Source organism: Coregonus clupeaformis, chromosome 21 (genome assembly GCF_020615455.1).
Source record: "Coregonus clupeaformis isolate EN_2021a chromosome 21, ASM2061545v1, whole genome shotgun sequence".
Classification (NCBI taxonomy): Eukaryota; Metazoa; Chordata; class Actinopteri; order Salmoniformes; family Salmonidae; genus Coregonus; species Coregonus clupeaformis.
Window position 1 is genome coordinate 51,420,065 of NC_059212.1, and position 19,765 is coordinate 51,439,829.

Below are 19,765 nucleotides of genomic sequence, written 5' to 3' on the forward strand. Positions count from 1 at the left end.
CAGCCTGGAGGTGTGTTGGGTCATTGACCTGTTGAAAAACAAATGATAGTCCCACTAAGCGCAAACCAGATGGGATGGCATATCGCTGCAGAATGCTGTGGTAGCCATGCTGGTTAAGTGTGCCTTGAATTCTAAATAAATCACAGACAGTGTCACCAGCAAAGCACCCCCACACCATCACACCTCCTCCTCCATGCTTCACGGTGGGAACCACACATGCAGAGATCATCCGTTCACCTACTCTGCGTCTCAAAAAGACACAGCGGTTGGAACCACAAATCTCAAATTTGGACTCATCAGATTCCACCATGTCCATTGCTCATGTTGCTTGGCCCAAGCAAGTCTCTTCTTCTTATTGATGTCCTTTAGTAGGGGTTTCTTTGCAGCAATTCGACCATGAAGGCCTGATTCACACAGTCTCCTCTGACCAGTTGATGTTGAGATGTGTCTGTTACTTGAACTCTGTGAAGCATTTTGTTTTGGGCTGCAATTTCTGAGGCTGGTAACTCTAATGAACGTATCCTCTGCAGCAGAGGTAACTCTGGGTCTTCCTTTCCTGTGGCGGTCATCTTAAGAGCCAGTTTCATCATAGCGCTTGATGGTTTTTGCGACTGCACTTGAAGAAACTTTCAAAGTTCTTGAAATTTTCCAGATTGACTGTCCTTCATGTCTTAAATTAATGATGGACTGTCAATTCTCTTTTATTTGAGCTGTTCTTGCCATAATATAGACTTGGTCTTTTACCAAATAGGGCTATCTTCTGTATACCCCCTCTTTCTTGTCACAACACAACTGATTGTCTCAAACGCATTAAGAAGGAAAGAAATTCCACAAATTAACTTTTAACAAGGCACACCTGTTAATTGAAATGCATTCCAGGTGACTACCTCATGAAGCTGGTTGAGATAATACCAACAGTGTGCAAAGCTGTCATCAAGGCAAAGGGTGACTACTTTGAAGAATCTAAAATCTAAAATAGATTTTGATTTGTTTAACACTTTTTTGGTTACTATATTATTCCATATGTGTTATTTCATAGTTTTGATGTCATCACTATTATTCTACAATGTAGAAAATAGTAAAAATAAAGAAAAACCCTTGAATGAGTAGGTATGTCCAAACCTTTGACTGGTAATGTATATACTAGGTGGTGTCAGAGGAAGGCCCAAACATTTGTCAAACACTCCAGTCACCCAAGTCATAGACTGTTCTCTCTGCTACCGCATGGCAAGCGGTACCGGAGCGCCAAGTCTAGGTCCAAAAGGCTCCTTAACAGCTTCTATCCCCAAGCTATAAGACTGCTGAACAATTAATCGAATGGTCACCCAGACTATTTACATGAACCCCTCCCCCCCTTGTTTTAACACTGCTGATACTCACTGTTTATTATTACATTTACATTTTACATTTTAGTCTTTTAGCAGACGCTCTTATCCAGAGCGACTTACAGGAGCAATTAGGGTTAAGTGCCTTGCTCAAGGGCACATCGACAGATTTTTCACCTAGTATCTATGCATAGGCACTTTACCCCAACCTACATGTACAAACTACCTCGACTAACCTATACCCCCGCACATTTACTCGGTACCGGTACCCCCTGTATATAGCCTCGTTATTGTTATGTACATTTATTGTGTTACTTTTTATTTTTTACTTTAGTTTATTTTATTTAGTAAATATTTTCTTAACTCTATTTCTTGAACTAAATGTAAACTGCATTTTACAGTAAGGTCTACACCTGTTGTATTCGGCACATGTGACAAATGAAATGTGATTTGATTTGATTTGGTAAATGAGGCCAAGTGTTGAAGCTGGATTAACGCTGCCCTCTGGTGGAACACCTGAAACACAGCAACATGTGTACCAGCATTCGCCACCATTCTGTGTGCTGTAGCTGGTAGCCGCCTCCTGTGTAGGGAAATGATAAGCTAAATGATAGGCTAGTGATGCCCCCATGCAAGAGATTAGTCCTAGTCCTAATCTAAAATGTATTTAGCACCTAGCCCACTATTGCTATTTTTACCTTCCTCGATTCTATATGTACGTAGTTTTTATTGTATATAATATAATTTTTCTTTTTTTCCTCAGTAGAGCTTTGAGGTAACTTCGTAATGAAAAGCGCTATACAAATTAAATATATTATTATTTATTATTATTTTGAATGGGACACCTGGTCATCATGTAGCAGAGTTATTTAGGTGTTTGGAATGTTAACCTGTTGTTATAGTGTGCCATGTCTACCCTCACCAAGGTAAAACCAACCTCTACAGTAGGCCTTAATGCCAAATCACATTTAGCCACTGATTCTAATGCTGATGTTTAATGAACATGTCAAATGTAAGATTTGGCTATTGTTATAATGAATGGAGGAAACAGAATGGCTTTTATCTAACACAGATGTTAGCCTGGTGAGGTTAAAATAGGCAACTATAGTAGCCTAGCTACACAACGACTGTAGTGACCACATACCAGGCCAGACACCTGGTATGGAACAGAACGCTTTGCCATTAAACAAAATACATCTTTCTATCATGCATTTTCACACACGATAGTAGAGGCCATGGTGGAAAGGGGGGATGAGTTGGGCATGAATGTGACAGTGTCCCTGAAATTCAAATATTCGACATCTTAGTTTTGCTTTCACTGCAGGGGACTGAAGGAGCGCATCCAATCCTGCTCAGTGCGGTGATGCGCAGCCGTAAGTCATGACGGCCAAGAAGGCACGATGTACAAGGGGGGCGGGTTTGTTATACCTAACCTGTATGCGCCCTGCCTATAGGCCTACTGCGTCGCGTTTGTGTGCCGCGACTACAGCTCCCCTGCTGTCATTGGGCACTTAATATGTCAATCTGAACACCAAACGCGGCACCTCCTCGCAATTATCGCGGTTGCATAAAAATATATGATTAATCCGTTATAGAGGCGAATTTGGGTTCGTTCGGAATGAGGCTTTGACTCCATCCGAGCATAACGACCCGACCAAAACACCATTATAGCACAGGACATCAACATTTAACCGATGCTCAATTACAGCAGGAGGCGTTGCTTGAATAATCTATAATCGCGTTTCGATCTGGACCTTGGATTTGATCTGCCTGTTGTTCAGTTTCAGCACTGGACAGCGACCGACCGGGTCGCTCGACATTAAAAACGACAAGGAATCCTTGAGAAAGGGTAGGCCTAAATGAGAAATGGCTATAGATAAAGAATAGAATGAATGATGTCGATTTATTTATTATTAACGTGTTGCCTGTAAGCAAATATATTCGATGCAACGCGTATCATTTGGTGTAGGTTATTTTTCATCTTGATGCATGTAACCTATGGAATTATGTCTACAAATTTGCACGGTTTTATAGATGGCTTTTAGAGACGGATTTTAACAGGACCTCATTCCCCAAATGCCCTTGAAAATAATGCTGTGTGTGCGGTGTTAGAGGCAAGCAACTGCGCAATCCTACTCTGACTGCCTCTCTTTCCCTCTCTCTCCTCAGTCGAATCGACCCTTGCTTGGCTCGGGGCAATGCGCGGCTAGATGACTTCACTACATCAACAAGCACCGTAGCCCTGGACTAAATATATCACCACATCCCCCTTCCTTCTCTCTTCCTTCTCTCTCATCTTGAGCGCCTCCCGCCCGCTAGCACCATGGGTAACCGAGGAATGGAGGATTTGATCCCGCTGGTCAATAAACTCCAGGACGCTTTCAGCGGCATCGGTCAGAGCTGCAATCTTGACCTGCCACAGATCGCGGTAGTCGGCGGACAGAGCGCTGGCAAGAGCTCGGTGTTGGAGAACTTCGTTGGCAGGTAGGTTCAACGAGCAGCAGCCAAGCACACCACGTCAAATTCATTACTAATACTAGGGCTAGAAATAATCTTATCTCCTGTTAACCTTGGGGGTGTCCTGTCACGGCCAATTTATCTTCAGTCGTGTCCCATCCCGTCACGTTTTGTTTTCCCAGAGGACGCACGCGCTGTGGCGTCCACCGATCATCTCTGAGCCAGAAGCTCGAGCTCGTCTCCATCTTATTTTCAACGCACATTCCTATTCCATTGCAGGCTATATGACATGGGGAGCCGGTATTTGGGTTACCGCAACACCCTCGGGATTTCAGCCCCATCCAGCCTGTTTCAGTCCTTGAAATATACATTTCTTCAGTAGACCTAGGCCTACCATTTAAACAGAGACAGCATTTGCTTTCAATCACTTTACATAAACACATATCTATCTATAAGCTATAAATCTATAATGTTTATAGGCCTACAGTATTGGGTTGAAATATGACATGTCCTCCCCACCACCTGCATAAAGGTTGCTTTAGATCTGAGATGTCTGCTGTGGTCTCCTTGTTTCAATAGGATTTCTAGTCATTACAGCATATACTGTATCAATACTGCCTATCTCACTGTTGTCACACAGCTGAGTAACCAATTCTAATTTCTGTCAAACAACTGAGATTAATAGGCTGCTGTTGCATCAGAGTGAATGAATGATGTAAACCTCTGTAGATGAAAGCATCTTTAGGTGAAGAGTAATTATGTGTCCATCCTTTTGCCTCTTGGTTTATTTCAAGACATCTATTTACCAATGAATGGAATGAAACTGTAATGTGAGATTGAATTGAATGAAGGCTGAATCATCTGGTTGAGTATTATATTACCAATTATCATTTGTCCCAAGATGAATGCGGGTGACAGGTAGCCTAGTGGTAAGAGAGTTGGGCCAGTAACCAAAAGGTTGCTAGTTTGAATCCCCAAATAGACAAGGTGGTGAAAAATCTGTCAGTGTGCCCTTGAGCAAGGTACTTAACCCTGATTGCTCCAGGGTCGCCGTTGATAATGGCAGACCCTGGCCATGACCTCACTCTCCGAGGGTGTCTCAGGGGGAATTGGGATATGCAAAAAACACATTTCCAATTCACACATGGGTATAATACATGTGTGATATAGGACAGATACAAGCACCTACATTATTATAAGACATATTCTCTGTATTGTAGTTGATTAAAGGTATTTCGGATGTGGGTGTCTCAGAGGGTGAATTATATTGTCTGTAAAATAAGTAATGAAATGACTGTTGGATATGCAGTACATATACCTGTCAACACTCTTCTCTCATCTTATTACATTGATATAATCAAATCAGTTCTACTGTCAATCGTGAAGAACAGTTTCCATTTGATTTTGTTCACTGTGGGATGAATTGGTACATTATGACACAGTGTGGCCATTGAATGTGGTTGGTACATAAAACAGATACCATTGGATAGTGACAGAAGAGGTTATAGAGTAGTCTCACAAGTCAGACAATTGTTTCTGAAATATTACCTATGTCTACAAATATTTACAGACAAACCTGAATGGTAAAGACTGGTAATTGAGGCTATGTATAGAAGGTATTTCTGCTATCTCCAGGGTCGTATTCACTAGTGCAAAACCTTTTGCAACGGAAATAAAATAGTGTTTCTTGTTGGACAAGATCACGGAGTCCCTCCCTGTTTCTTGTTTCTTCCGTTTGGTGCCTAGAAAATACGACCCAGGTCCAGATAGATGAGGTGCAGGGTTGTTGTCAGCAGCAGCATCAGTCAAAGCTCAGCCGGCCACCCCTGAGACCTGGGATCCAGCTGAGTAATGGTCCTGCTGTCTAGGGTTGGCTCCCCCACACCACCCACACCGCTGCTGAATGGACAGCAGGGTTCTGACTAATCTTTTCTGCTAGTCCATAGATAGAGGGAGATCTCATGATCAATATTCATCTAGCCTAGCCGTTGTTTCAATCGCGTCAGGATTGTAGCGTTCAACTGTGTGATGAGAAATGACAAGTGTCCTAAACATACATGTAGACACGTGGCATGCAAACACATGAGCCAACGGTCGCACACAAACACACACACACACGCAATCTCTCTCTCGTCTGGTAGCAGACTGGTATGTACAGTGCCTTGCAAAAGTATTCATCCCCCTTGGCGTTTTTCCTATTTTGTTGCATTACAACCTGTAATTTAAATTGATTTTGATTTTGATTTCATGTAATTGACATACACAAAATAGTCCAACTTGGTGAAGTGGAATGAAAAAAATTACTTGTTTCAAAAAATTATACAAAATAAATAACGGAAAAGTGGTGCGTGCATATGTATTCACCCCCTTTGCTATGAAGCCCCTAAATAAGATCTGGTGCAACCAATTACCTTCAGAAGTCACATAATTAGTTAAATAAAGTCTGTGTGCAATCTAAGTGTCACATGATCTGTCACATGATCTCAGTATATATACACCTGTTCTGAAAGGCCTAGAGTCTGCAACACCACTAAGAAAGGGGCACCACCAAGCAAGCGGCACCATGAAGACCAAGGAGCTCTCCAAACAGGTCAGGGACAAAGTTGTGGAGAAGTACAGATCAGGGTTGGGTTATAAAAAAATATCAGAAACTTTGAACATCCCACGGAGCACCATTAAATCCATTATTAAAAAATGGAAAAATATGGCACCACAACAAACCTGCCAAGAGAGGGCCGCCCACCAAAACTCACGGACCAGGCAAGGAGGGCATTAATCAGAGAGGCAACAAAGAGACCAAAGATAACCCTGAAGGAGCTGCAAAGCCACAGCGGAGATTGGAGTATCTGTCCATAGGACCACTTTAAGCCGTACACTACACAGACCTGGGCTTTACGGAAGCGTGGCCAGAAAAAAGCCATTGCTTAAAGAAAAAAATAAGCAAACATGTTTGGTGTTTATTTTACAGTATTGTATTATGCGTATTGTAGTGGTCCTGTATGTGGCTTAGTTCATAAGAGCATGGCACTAGCCAGAGTTGTGGGTTCGATTTCCACTGGGGTCACATACCAAAATGTGTGTCACTTTGGATAACAGCGTCTGCTACGTAAATGGCATATATTACGGTATTACAGTACTGTATTGGCCAATGCAATTTTAGTAAAGTACTGTAGCTTCATTTTGGATACATGTTTACTGTATAGGGAATGCATTTATTTCTTGTTTTGGACTTTCTGGATTATTTGCGTATTCGTATTGTATTGATATTGTATTACTGCACTTCAGGAGCTAGAAACACAAACATTTTGATGCACCTGCTGTAACATCTGCTAATCTGTGTACGCGACCAATAAACTTTGATTGGATTTGTTACATACAGTACATCTCTGATCTTGTCGATTAAAAAAGTACTTTGAAGTAAAATCATAATAGTCATCATCATAGTAGTACATTCGGGTATATACACTACTGTTCAGAAGTTTGGGGTCACTTAGAAATTAAAATGTTTTTTGTCCATTACAATAACATCAAATTGATCAGAAATACAGTGTAGATATTGTTAATGTTGTAAATGGCTATTGTAGCTGGAAACGGCTGATTTTTAATGGAGTATCTACATAGGCGTACAGAGGCCCATTATCAGCAACCATCAGTCCTGTGTTCCAATGGCACGTTGTGTTTCCTAATCCAAGTTTATCATTTTGAAAGGCTAATTGATAATTAGAAAACCCTTTTGCAATTATGTTAGCACAACTGAAAACTGTTGTGCTGATTAAAGAAGCAATACAACTTCTTGAGACTAGTTGAGTATCTGGAGCATCAGCAATTGTGGGTTCGATTACAGGATCAAAATGGCCAGAAACAAATAACTTTCTTCTGAAACTCGTCAGTCTATTCTTGTTCTGAGAAATTATGGCTATTCCATGCGAGAAATTGCCAAGAAACTGAAGATCTCGTAGAATGCTGTGTACTACTCCCTTCGCAGAACAGCGCAAACTGGCTCTAACCAGAATAGAAAGAGGAGTGGGAGGCCCCGGTTGCCAACTGAGCAAGAGGACAAATACATTAGAGTGTCTAGTTTGAGAAACATATGCCTCACAGGTCCTCAACTGGCAGCTTCATTAAATACTACTCGCAAAACACCAGTCTCAACGTCAACAGTCAAGAGGCGACTCCGGGATGCTGACCTTCTAGGCAGAGTTGCAAAGAAAAAGCCATATCTCAGACTGGCCAATAAAAATAAAAGATTAAGATGGGCAAAAGAACACAGACACTGGACAGAGGAAAATTGGAAAAAAGTGTTATGGATAGACGAATCGAAGTTTGAGGTGTTCGGATCACAAAGAAGAACATTTGTGAGACGCAGACCAAACGAAAATATGCTGGAGGAGTGCTTGATGCCATCTGTCAAGAATGGTGGAGGCAATGTGATGGTCTGGGGGTGCTTTGGTGGTGGTAAAGTGGGAGATTTGTACAGGGTAAAAGGGATCTTGAAGAAGGAAGGCTATCACTCCATTTTGCAATGCCATGCCATACCCTGTGGACGGCGCTTGATTGGAGCCAATTTCCTCCTACAACAGGACAATGACCCAAAGCACAGCTCCAAACTATGCAATAACTATTTAGGGACGAAGCAGTCAGCTGGTATTCTGTCTATAATGGAGTGGCCAGCACAGTCACCGGATCTCAAACCTATTGAGCTGTTGTGGGAGCAGCTTGACCGTATGATATGTAAGAAGTGCCCATCAAGCCAATCCAACTTGTGGGAGGTGCTTCAGGAAGCATGGGGTGAAATCTCTTCAGATTACCTCAACAAATTGACAACTAGAATGCCAAAGGTTTGCAATGCTGTAATTGCTGCAAATTGAGGATTATTTGACGAAAGGAAAGTTTGAAGGACACAATTATTATTTCTATTAAAAATAATTATTTCAAACCTTGTCAATGACTACATTTCCTATGCATTTTGCTAATATTTTTTTTGTTGTTGAAAAAATGAAATATTAAATTTGCGTAAGTATTCAGACTCTTTCCTCAGTACTTTGTTGAAGCACCTTTGGCAGCGATTACAGCATTGAGTCTTCTTGGGTATGATGCTACAAGCTTGGCACACCTGTATTTGGGGAATTTCTTCCATTCTTCTCTGCAGATCCAATCAAGCTCTGTCAGGTTGGACAGAGCTGCACAGCTATTTTCAGGTCTCTCCAGAAATGTTAGATCGGGTTCAAGTCCAGGCTCTGGCTGGGCCACTCAAGGACATTCAGAGACTTGTCCCAAAGCCACTCCTGCAGTGTCTTGGCTGTGTGCTTAGGGTTGTTGTCCTGTTGGAAGGTGAACCTTCACCCCAGTCTGAGGTCCTGAGCGCTCTGGAGCAGGTTTTTATCAAGGATCTCTCTGTACTTTGCTCTGTTCATCATTCCCTCAATCCTGACTAGTCTCCCTGCCGCTGAAAAACAAAGATAGTATACTAAACATCAAAAATTGTCTCATCCAATTTAGGTTTATCAGGGTTAAAATCTTCTGCATCGTCCACTAGAGCGGGAGGAAATAGGTCGTCGTTCAATCGGTCTGAGTAGGGGATGGGCCCATAGCTCTCTGTCTGCTGGGCTACTGCATTCTCCAATGCCTTGCTCACCAATCCTCAGACACAGGGAATAAGACAACATCCACAAAGAACAAGCATACCCATACAAGCTATAGCTGCACCCAGAATAGTTGCAACAATAGCTTTCCATTTTCCAAACATGTTATCAACCCATCCAGTCAATGATGTATTCACCCCCCTGTTCTCAGCCCATTCTTCACTCAATGCAGTGAGACCTGCCCGTGCTCTAGTTACTTTACCATCTGGGGCTGTATTGTTGGGGATAAACGTACAACAACGACCTCCCACCATCTTGCAAATCCCGCCCTTCTCTGCTAAAAGCATATCGAGAGCCAACCTATTCTGCCAGGTCATGAGTGAGGTGGCGGATAGTTGGTCTGAGATTCCCTTTACTGCATCCCTTGTCTGATTAATGAACCTTTGTTGATTGTAATAGATGTAATTAATCCAGTCAACATTTTTATTAATTGTAACCCACCAGAAAAACGTTGTTGTAAACCCTTCTCCAATTTGATCTGCGATTCGCATTACTTTGGTGTCTATAACATTGATAATCTCCGGGGGTCATGGTGAATTGGGGTGGCTTAACATTCTCTTTTTTAAGAGCGGATATTTTAATATCAGAACAATTAGGTGAGGTTTGGTTTGATCCCAAATCTATCACACAAGAGAACATGGTCTGAGGCATAGGTGCAGTTAAAAGGGTTGGCCTACCTGTTGAACAGGCATAGTTTTGACCCAACGGCCTAGCTGTGTAGTTCATCCACTTTACCCAGAAGTTCTCTTTTGAAATTCCTTCTACTTCTCCTTGGTTCATTTCCTGCATGAGGAAATGTTCTACCCTTGCTGGTTTAGTGCTATTTACGATTCCTTCTGAGGGCCTTCCAAAGGGTGTTTTTTTTATACCTCTGGTGATAACATTGGATCTACCTGCTGTTCTGTCCCAGTGGTGGAAGATTAATTTCTCTCCTGAAAAATGAGCCTCACACATGTATTTGCCCCGACATCATCAACACAGACCCAATAGTTCCTTGCTATGTCATCTTGCATAATTGACTTTACCGTTATCACCAGTTCCGTTTTACATTTATCATGGGTTTGTTTAATTCCCCATCGGTGTGCTGCGTCCATCCCATTCTCATAGTATGTTCCCCAGGTATGTTTAAACACCTTTGCCCAAGGACATATGCTATCCCCAGTGCAAATGTATTTACCATACCTTCTAGGACCTTACTTTCTTGTACACGCCCCCCTCTTACCAATGCCCCCAAAACCTCCTAACTCTTCATGGGAGAAGTCGAATGGTACTTTGAATCCCCCATCTTGTCCTAACCTGACTTTAACTATAAAATAATCCTTTCCCCAATAGTCTTTCTTGGTTTCAGTATTTCTACGAGATCGAATCAGTGCCTTGGTATTATTTTGTTCATCATTTACCTGTTTAGGTTGACCTGGATAAATCCATAATATGGTTAACACGATGATGCAGCTCAGAGTCCCCCAAAATCCCCAAAACCACCATCCCAATCCTGTCCCTGACCCACCTGCCTGGTACTTCCCCATACCCACACCTCTAGGAACACCCCACAGTGATGAAAGGTCAGGGAAGGGTTTCTTTGTTAACAGAGTTTACCCCCGAACCCTAGTGGGTCAGTTCTTCTCTTTAACTCTGTGTGTGTTCAACGGTGCTGGTATGTGGGCGTACCTTTTTGCAGTGGGTAACGTGGACCCAAGTGGCTCTCTCAGCTATTCTTACAGCGAAGGCAGTTACCAATAGGACTTGGTATGGTCCCTCCCAGCGGGGCTGCTTCCAGTCTTTCTTCTTTAAGGATTGGATCCACACCCAGTCACCTGGTTGGATAGAGTGGGTTACCTTCTCCTTTAGTTCTCCTGTGGGACACAAAATCTTTGACAACGGATTTGGTTAACGAACAGTCTCCTCATATGTTCTGCCAATGTGTCTTCTGCCTCTATGTCTGCCTGTTCTAGTCTACCTAACTTGGGCATTCTGTATGGTCTCCCAAATACCTTCTCGAAGGGGGATAACCCATCTTTATCTGGGGTTACTCTAATGGTGATCAACACTATTGGTAGGCATTGTACCCAATTTCTTCCCTTCACTCCGTGATAACTCTATAAAATCAATTTCCAATTGATGGACTGGATATTTTGCCAGGGGATATTCCCCCTGGGGTGCTCTCTCTACCTTGGTGATTATTCTGTGCACAGATGACACATCTGTAACAAAACAATTTTTTTTAGTAGTTTGTTATACCATAGGCCAAGTGTTTCCTAAGTGTTTCCTAACCTGTTCCTGCTCTACCAAAGTTTTTCCTAACCTGCTCTACCATCCCCCCTATTGACACATGACTTTACCCATGTGTCAATATTTCTGCATATCAAAACGGTGACTTTAATCAAATTAATAATTTTTCTTTATGCCAGACATTATCTCGTAGGATTGCTCTTTCTTTTTTCCACATGTTCAATTCTTTATCCTGTCTTCTTTACAGTATGAAAATGTATGCACTCACTAACTGTAAGTCGCTCCGGACAATAGCGTCCGCTAAATGACCAAAATGCAAAATGTAATCAAGAACATAGGAAATATATGTTTCCCCGTATATTCTTCCTGTCACCCTTCTTAATGTCATATTTCACTCATTTGCCAATATAATCCCTTACTTCGTGTAAGTAAGCAGTGATATTTTGTTCCCAGGCATCTATTTAAAAAAAATGTTTGATACGTTGTCTCCTACTGTCCCTTAACATATACTGTAGGGGATTTCCCTCAATCCTGGGAAAAAAAAAAAAAAACTCCCCCTCAGAACACATCGGATAACTCCACGTTTTATTACATTCACTAAACCTATAAATAACAAACCCATAACCACTTTCCGGTAATCTACTGATTTAAACCTGTTGCATTAATTTATTAAAATATAAACCTATTGTTTAATAAATCCAGAACCTACAAAAAATGTTTACTACGCCATCAGCCTAATAGTAAAAACGATCTCCCATTGTTCAACGTGAACTGTCTGCATAACTCACTGTTGTATAAACAAACTATTCAGACATCCGCTTCACATTACCCTCTGCTTCATTTACTAAATCCTGGCATTAGTAAATTCTATCCACACACCACCAAAAACGAATACAACTTGCATACCCATAACTAGAAAGCATGAATTTAATACCATTCTTGCTTAAACAATGCAATTCAACATTTCTCATCACCCAATTTCTATTACCTTTTTTTAACACAGGAAATCCTGTACAATCTCTATCCTCTACCGCTGTCTTTCCATCTAACATTACTTTAACAGATAACCAATTATTTTTTTGTTATAGTCAAAACAAACAAAACATCTATTCCCAGAGATGCACTTAAACTACTCTGTTATACTAACCGCTATGTGGTGCTAGGACAATCTCTTTCATATAAACTTATCAATTAGACCAGTCAGTCAATGTTATCTTACATACTCTGCTTCCTTCCAACACTGCTTCATTATTCTTAGTGTTTGTTTAATAATCCTTTCTGAGTTCCCTTACTTCACTTTCCATGAATATAAGACATTCGCTTCTCTAGGCATTGTAAACTACATCCTATTACCTCTGTTATCAACTAAAATTATAGCCACCTCTTATGAAAAACCCCCCAATCCGTCATTTTTTAGAATACAGCAGATCTAGGCAACTGTCCTTTCTAAGTAGGCTACAAGTAACACCAAACACATATCGTAGTTGACCAGCATATATTGAATTTATCGTCACAGTTTCTGTCGTTTCCAGGTTGTCACCGGCCTGTATTTGAACCCCCAATCTCAGAGGGCAGGTCTTTGTCTATACGGATGTATCATCCGCCCGTGCACGGTTTTCGGTGTTCCCCGGAATGACAGAAGACGGATATTGATATCCGGCTCGAAGGATCAAGCTGTCACGAGAATTTTGTTATCTCAATGGTTGATGTCAAACTCTTCTTAAATCTTTGAATAATTCCCAGATTTTAATTAAACAAAGACCCAATCCTGCAATGGTCAGCCTTTATTCATTGAGAGCGCTCTGCAACAAAATGGTTGTACAATCTTTTTATACACACGTCAGAGGAAAAACCCCACCCCGCTTTAGGCGGGCTGTATTTTTCCACCGTACACATCTTGTAAGCTCACACCTGGGTTTAGCTCATGTGATTTTCCTCTGCTCTCCTGACCATCAGGTCACACACACACACACACACACACACACACACACACACACACACACACACACACACACACACACACACACATGTTCTTATCATAGTCTACTCCTTGCTCGGGTAGGCTGCATTTTTTTAGTTATCGCTGTCCTCACAATATCCTGCAAGCCTTTTCACTCCCCTTTCCCTGTGTGTTTTTGGAACCAGTCTCCTGTTATTGGTTTCAATCGTTTTGCACTTCTGCTTGCCTAATTACAAAACACAAATACTCTGTTGCTGGGATATAAACACATTTGATTAACTCTCTAAGCTCTAGTCTACTAATTAGTCATACATTATTAGTTTAACTGAGGGTGTGACATTTTTGTCATATCTTACTCACACATTTCTTTATCAGTTCCACACTTCTTCCATTTAAGAATGATGGCGCCAACTGTGTTCTTGGGGACCTTCAATGCTGCAGAAATGTTTTCGTACCCTTCCCCAGATCTGTGCCTCGACACAATCCTGTCTCGGAGCTATACGGACAATTGCTTCGGCCTCATGGTTTGGTTTTTGCTCTGACATGCACTGTCAATGGTGGGACCTTATATAGACAGTTGTGTGCCTTTCCAAATCATGTCCAATGATCATCAAGGATGATCAATGGAAACAGGATGCACCAGAGCTCAACTTCGAGTCTCATAGCAAAGGGTAGCAAAATACTTATGTAAATACGTTTTTGCTTTGTCATTATGGGGTATTGTGTGTGGATTGCTGAGGAAATTTTTTTATTTAATCAATTTTAGAATAAGGCTGTAACGTAACAAAATGTGGAAAAAGTCAAGGGGTCTGAATACTTTCCGAAGGCCCTGTATTTCTAGATGAAACACTGATTAAGTTTGGTGAAAAAGAGACTATGATTTTGTGTGTTGTACTTAGTCAATTGAAAATGTGGTTAGAGCTTTGAAACAACTGCCTTTTCGATGATCTGTTTTGAGTTTTGTACTAAGAGTTGTGAAAATGTACCACATACTTATGAAAATGGCACCAAAGCGATAAAAAAAACATTAAATGATTGCTCTGCTACCTGCTGCTTTGCAAGCTGTTCATGTTGACCTCTTGTGCATTAACTATTTTATTTAATCAGCATCAGCTAAGCGAATCAGGTTGTATTCAGGTGGCTCAGAGGGTAAACTGGACTGTATAATCAGTTGGATTGACCAAAGAGCCTGATGACATTTTCAGATCAACATATTTTTCTATTGATGTTATCAATCTCTTCCTCTGTCATTAACAAAGAAGAGACTCTCTTTGGTTGTGTGCTGTGTGATTTAATTCATTCTACGTTATGTGGTTGGTTGTGTGTGTTCAGTATGTGTGAGTCATTTTACATCATGGCAGTTAGTGTCTGTTGGTGGTTGGCCTAGGGTTCACAAGGCCTCAGTCTCCCACAGTACTGTCACCTTTAACCTAGTCTCCCATAGCCAGACACCATCTTATTGTCACATTCACAAGGTTAAATTTAAACTCACCTCCTCTCTTTGTAACTTTCCTGATTGTCTGTCCCTCTGTGTAACTGTCCTGATTGGCTGTCCCTCTGTGTAGCTGTCCAGATTGGCTGTCTCTAGGGTTGGCACAATTATCGTATAATCATGTAACATACAATTATGGACAATAACTGTGAACAAAAAAACATTATTGTCATAATCATCTTAATATTCATTTTAGGAGTAGGCGGGATCCAACTTTATATTCAAATAGATATAGTTTACCCTATAGCAGTTTTTCATTTTTATATAACGTGGGTAAAGTTGGGAATCATTTTACGAGCAGAACAGCATGGTCGGGAGGAGAAGCTTCATTTCCAACAGTTCCAAATGGTCAGAACCATTCGTTTTTGAGACAGGGGTGTCACCAAAGCTGTGTTGTATTCATTAGGTATGTTGTAGCTAATTTTCAAAGATGCATTATGATGCATTACAAGCTTAAAACATTTTAAAACAAAAATGACAATTATGACAATAACCGAGGCTATTTGCATGATAATTAATCGTTTCCCAAACGTCCATAATCATCACAGCCCTAGCTGTCTCTCTGTATAACTGTCTTGATTGGCTGTCTGTCTGCAGGGACTTCCTGCCCAGAGGCTCTGGGATCGTCACCCGCAGGCCCCTTGTCCTGCAGCTCATCAGCGCCAATGCAGGTAACACACACACATACATTCATACATACATACTGTACATACACTACCAGTCAAAGGTTTGGACACACCTACTCATTCAAGGGTTTTTCTTTATTTTTACTATTCTCTACATTGTAGAATAATAGTGAAGACATCAAAACTATGAAATAACACATATGAAATCATATAGTAACCAAAAAAGTGTTAAACAAATCAAAATACATTTTAAATTTGAGATCTTCAAATAGCCACCCTTTGCCTTGGTGACAGCTTTGCACACTCTTGGCATTCTCTTAACCAGCTTCACCTGGAATGCTTTTCCAACAGTCTTGAAGGAGTTCCCACATATGCTGAGCACTTGTTGGCTGCTTTTCCTTCACTCTGCCGTCCGACTCATCCCAAACCATCTCAATTGGGTTGAGGTCAGGGGATTGTGGAGGCCAGGTCATCTGATGCAGCACTCCATCACTCTCCTTCTTGGTAAAATAGCCCTTACACAGCCTGGAGGTGTGTTGGGTCATTGTCCTATTGAAAAACAAATGATAGTCCCACTAAGCCCATTCACTGCAGAATGCTGTGGTAGCCATGCTGGTTAAGTGTGCCTTGAATTCTAAATAAATCACAGACAGTGTCACCAGCAAAGCACCCCCACACCATAACACCTCCTCCTCCATGCTTTACGGTGGGAAATACACATGCAGAGATCATCCATTCACCCACACCGCGTCTCACAAAGACACAGCGGTTTGAACCAAAAATCTCAAATTTGGACTTCAGACCAAAGGACACATTTCCACCAGTCTAATGACAAGCAGGTCTCTTCTTCTTATTGGTGTCCTTTAGTAGTGGTTTCTTTGCAGCAATTTGACCATGAAGGCCTGATTCACACAGTCCCCTCTGAACAGTTGATGTTGAGATGTGTCTGTTACTTGAACTCTGTGAAGCATTTATTTGGGCTGCCATTTCTGAGGCTGGTAACTCTAATGAACTTATCCTCTGCAGCAGAGGTAACTCTGGGTCTTCCTTTCCTGTGGCAGTCCTCATGAGAGCCAGTTTCATCATAGCACTTGATGGTTTTTGCGACTGCACTTGAAGAAACTTTCAATGTTCTTGAAATGTTCCGTATTGACTGACCTTCATGTCTTAAAGTAATGATGGACTGTCGTTTCTCTTAGCTTAATTGAGCTGTTCTTGCCATAATATGGACTTGGTCTTTTACCAAATAGGGCTATCTTCTGTATAACCCCCCCCCCCTCCCTACTTGTCACAACACAACTAATTGGCTCAAACGCATTAAGAAGGAAATCAATTCCATAAATTAACTTTTAAGAAGGCACACCTGTTAATTGAAATGCATTCCAGGTGACTAACTCATGAAGCTGGTTGAGAGAATGCCAAGATTGTGCAAAGCTGTCATCAAGGCAAAGGGTGGCTATTTGAAGAATCTCAAATATAAAATATATTTTGATTTGTTTAACACTTTTTTGGTTACTACATGATTACATATGTGTTATTTCATAGTTTTGATGTCTTCACTATTATTCTACAATGTAGAAAATAGTAAAAAATAATGAAAAACCCTTGAATGAGTAGGTGTGTCCAAACTTCTGACTGGTACTGTACATACATACACACACACACACACACAAACACACACACACACACACACACACACACCTATCTGCATCTATCTTCACAGAATGGGCAGAGTTCTTACACTGCAAAGGGAAGAAATTCACAGACTTCGATGAGGTTCGCCAAGAGATTGAGGCGGAGACTGACCGCATTACTGGGGCCAATAAGGGCATCTCTCCCGTCCCCATCAACCTGCGTGTCTACTCCCCACATGGTAGACATACATAACCCCTCATCTACCCTCTTTCCCTCTCTTACTTTCTCTCCCTCCCCCTCATTTGCTCTCTCTCTCTCTCTCTCTCTCTCTCTCTCTCTCTCTCTCTCTCTCTCTCTCTCTCTCTCTCTCTCTCTCTCTCTCTCTCTCTCTCTCTCTCTCTCTGCAATTATATCTCTGTGCTCTCCCTCTCTACTGTGTGTTCGGTGATATTCACTATAAGATGGGTCCTCCTCTCTCCTTTCCCCCTGCCTGTAGTGCTGAACCTGACCCTGATCGACCTGCCAGGTATCACCAAGGTGCCAGTGGGGGACCAGCCGGTGGACATTGAGCAGCAGATCAGAGACATGATCATGCAGTTCATCTGTAGGGAGAGCTGTCTCATCCTCGCTGTCACCCCAGCCAACTCTGACCTGGCCAACTCAGACGCCCTCAAACTGGCCAAAGATGTTGACCCCCAGGGTAAGATGTTGATCAGATTGCTATATCATATTATGGGGTTAGCTGATATTTTAAACACCTATCCAGGCGTTGTGAGATCTCGCAGGCATCTGCAATGAAGTCAGCCATGAACGTGGCCTTTGTGTTGTGACTGACTTCTTCTGGCTTGGCCCCTTACCCTTTGACCTCTGACCCCAGGCCAGCGGACCATAGGAGTGATCACCAAGCTGGACCTGATGGATGAGGGAACAGACGCCAGGGAGGTCCTGGAGAACAAACTGCTGCCCCTAAGGAGAGGTGGGACATCTTTGTCTCTCTGTCTCTTACTCACTCTTTCGCTCTCTTTCTACCAATCTCTCTTTTTCTTTGTCCCTCTTTCTCCATTTCTATGTCCACCGATCTACTTCAGTCACCTTTGGTATCAGCTTTTCTGTTCTATCCTCTGCACTCGTCTTACATTTTGGTCCCATTTTCTTGTGTTCTCAGTCATGTCTTTTCCATCATCCCGTCTGTCTGTGTGTGTTGCCAGGTTATATTGGAGTGGTTTCACCCTGTCCATCTGTGTGTTGCCAGGTTATATTGGAGTGGTTTCACCCTGTCCATCTGTGTGTTGCCAGGTTATATTGGAGTGGTTTCACCCTGTCCATCTGTGTGTTGCCAGGTTATATTGGAGTGGTTTCACCCTGTCCATCTGTGTGTTGCCAGGTTTTTTGAAGTGGTTTCACCCTGTCCGTCTGTGTGTTGCCAGGTTATATTGGAGTGGTTTCACCCTGTCCGTCTGTGTGTTTCCAGGTTATATTGGAGTGGTTTCACCCTGTCCATCTGTGTGTTGCCAGGTTATATTGGAGTGGTTTCACCCTGTCCATCTGTGTGTTGCCAGGTTATATTGGAGTGGTTTCACCCTGTCCATCTGTGTGTTGCCAGGTTATATTGGAGTGGTTTCACCCTGTCCATCTGTGTGTTTCCAGGTTATATTGGAGTGGTTTCACCCTGTCCATCTGTGTGTTTCCAGGTTATATTGGAGTGGTTTCACCCTGTCCATCTGTGTGTTGCCAGGTTATATTGGAGTGGTTTCACCCTGTCCGTCTGTGTGCGTTGCCAGGTTATATTGGAGTGGTTTCACCCTGTCCATCTGCGTGTTGCCAGGTTATATTGAAGTGGTTTCACCCTGTCCATCTGCGTGTTGCCAGGTTATATTGAAGTGGTTTCACCCTGTCCATCTGCGTGTTGCCAGGTTATATTGGAGTGGTTTCACCCTGTCCATCTGTGTGTTGCCAGGTTATATTGGAGTGGTTTCACCCTGTCCGTCTGTGTGCGTTGCCAGGTTATATTGGAGTGGTTTCACCCTGTCCATCTGCGTGTTGCCAGGTTATATTGAAGTGGTTTCACCCTGTCCATCTGCGTGTTGCCAGGTTATATTGAAGTGGTTTCACCCTGTCCATCTGTGTGTTGTCAGGTTATATTGAAGTGGTTTCACCCTGTCCATCTGCGTGTTGCCAGGTTATATTGAAGTGGTTTCACCCTGTCCGTCTGTGTGCGTTGCCAGGTTATATTGGAGTGGTTTCACCCTGTCCGTCTGCGTGCGTTGCCAGGTTATATTGAAGTGGTTTCACCCTGTCCATCTGCGTGTTGCCAGGTTATATTGAAGTGGTTTCACCCTGTCCATCTGCGTGTTGCCAGGTTATATTGAAGTGGTTTCACCCTGTCCGTCTGTGTGTTT

General features: G+C 42.2%; 1 protein-coding gene across 1 annotated transcript in view; it reads left to right on the plus strand.

The window, feature by feature from the left end:
- The first annotated feature begins 2,840 nt into the window (after positions 1 to 2,840).
- LOC121535570 (dynamin-3) overlaps positions 2,841 to 19,765 on the plus strand; it is a 37,080-nt gene continuing 20,155 nt past the window's right edge. Inside the window, exons 1-6 of the mRNA XM_041842773.2 lie at positions 2,841 to 3,174; positions 3,495 to 3,809; positions 15,703 to 15,776; positions 17,455 to 17,604; positions 17,863 to 18,066; positions 18,244 to 18,342. Of these exons, the coding sequence (XP_041698707.1) occupies positions 3,649 to 3,809; positions 15,703 to 15,776; positions 17,455 to 17,604; positions 17,863 to 18,066; positions 18,244 to 18,342 (688 nt within the window). The 5' untranslated portion in view covers positions 2,841 to 3,174; positions 3,495 to 3,648. The remainder of the gene's footprint in view (positions 3,175 to 3,494; positions 3,810 to 15,702; positions 15,777 to 17,454; positions 17,605 to 17,862; positions 18,067 to 18,243; positions 18,343 to 19,765) is intronic.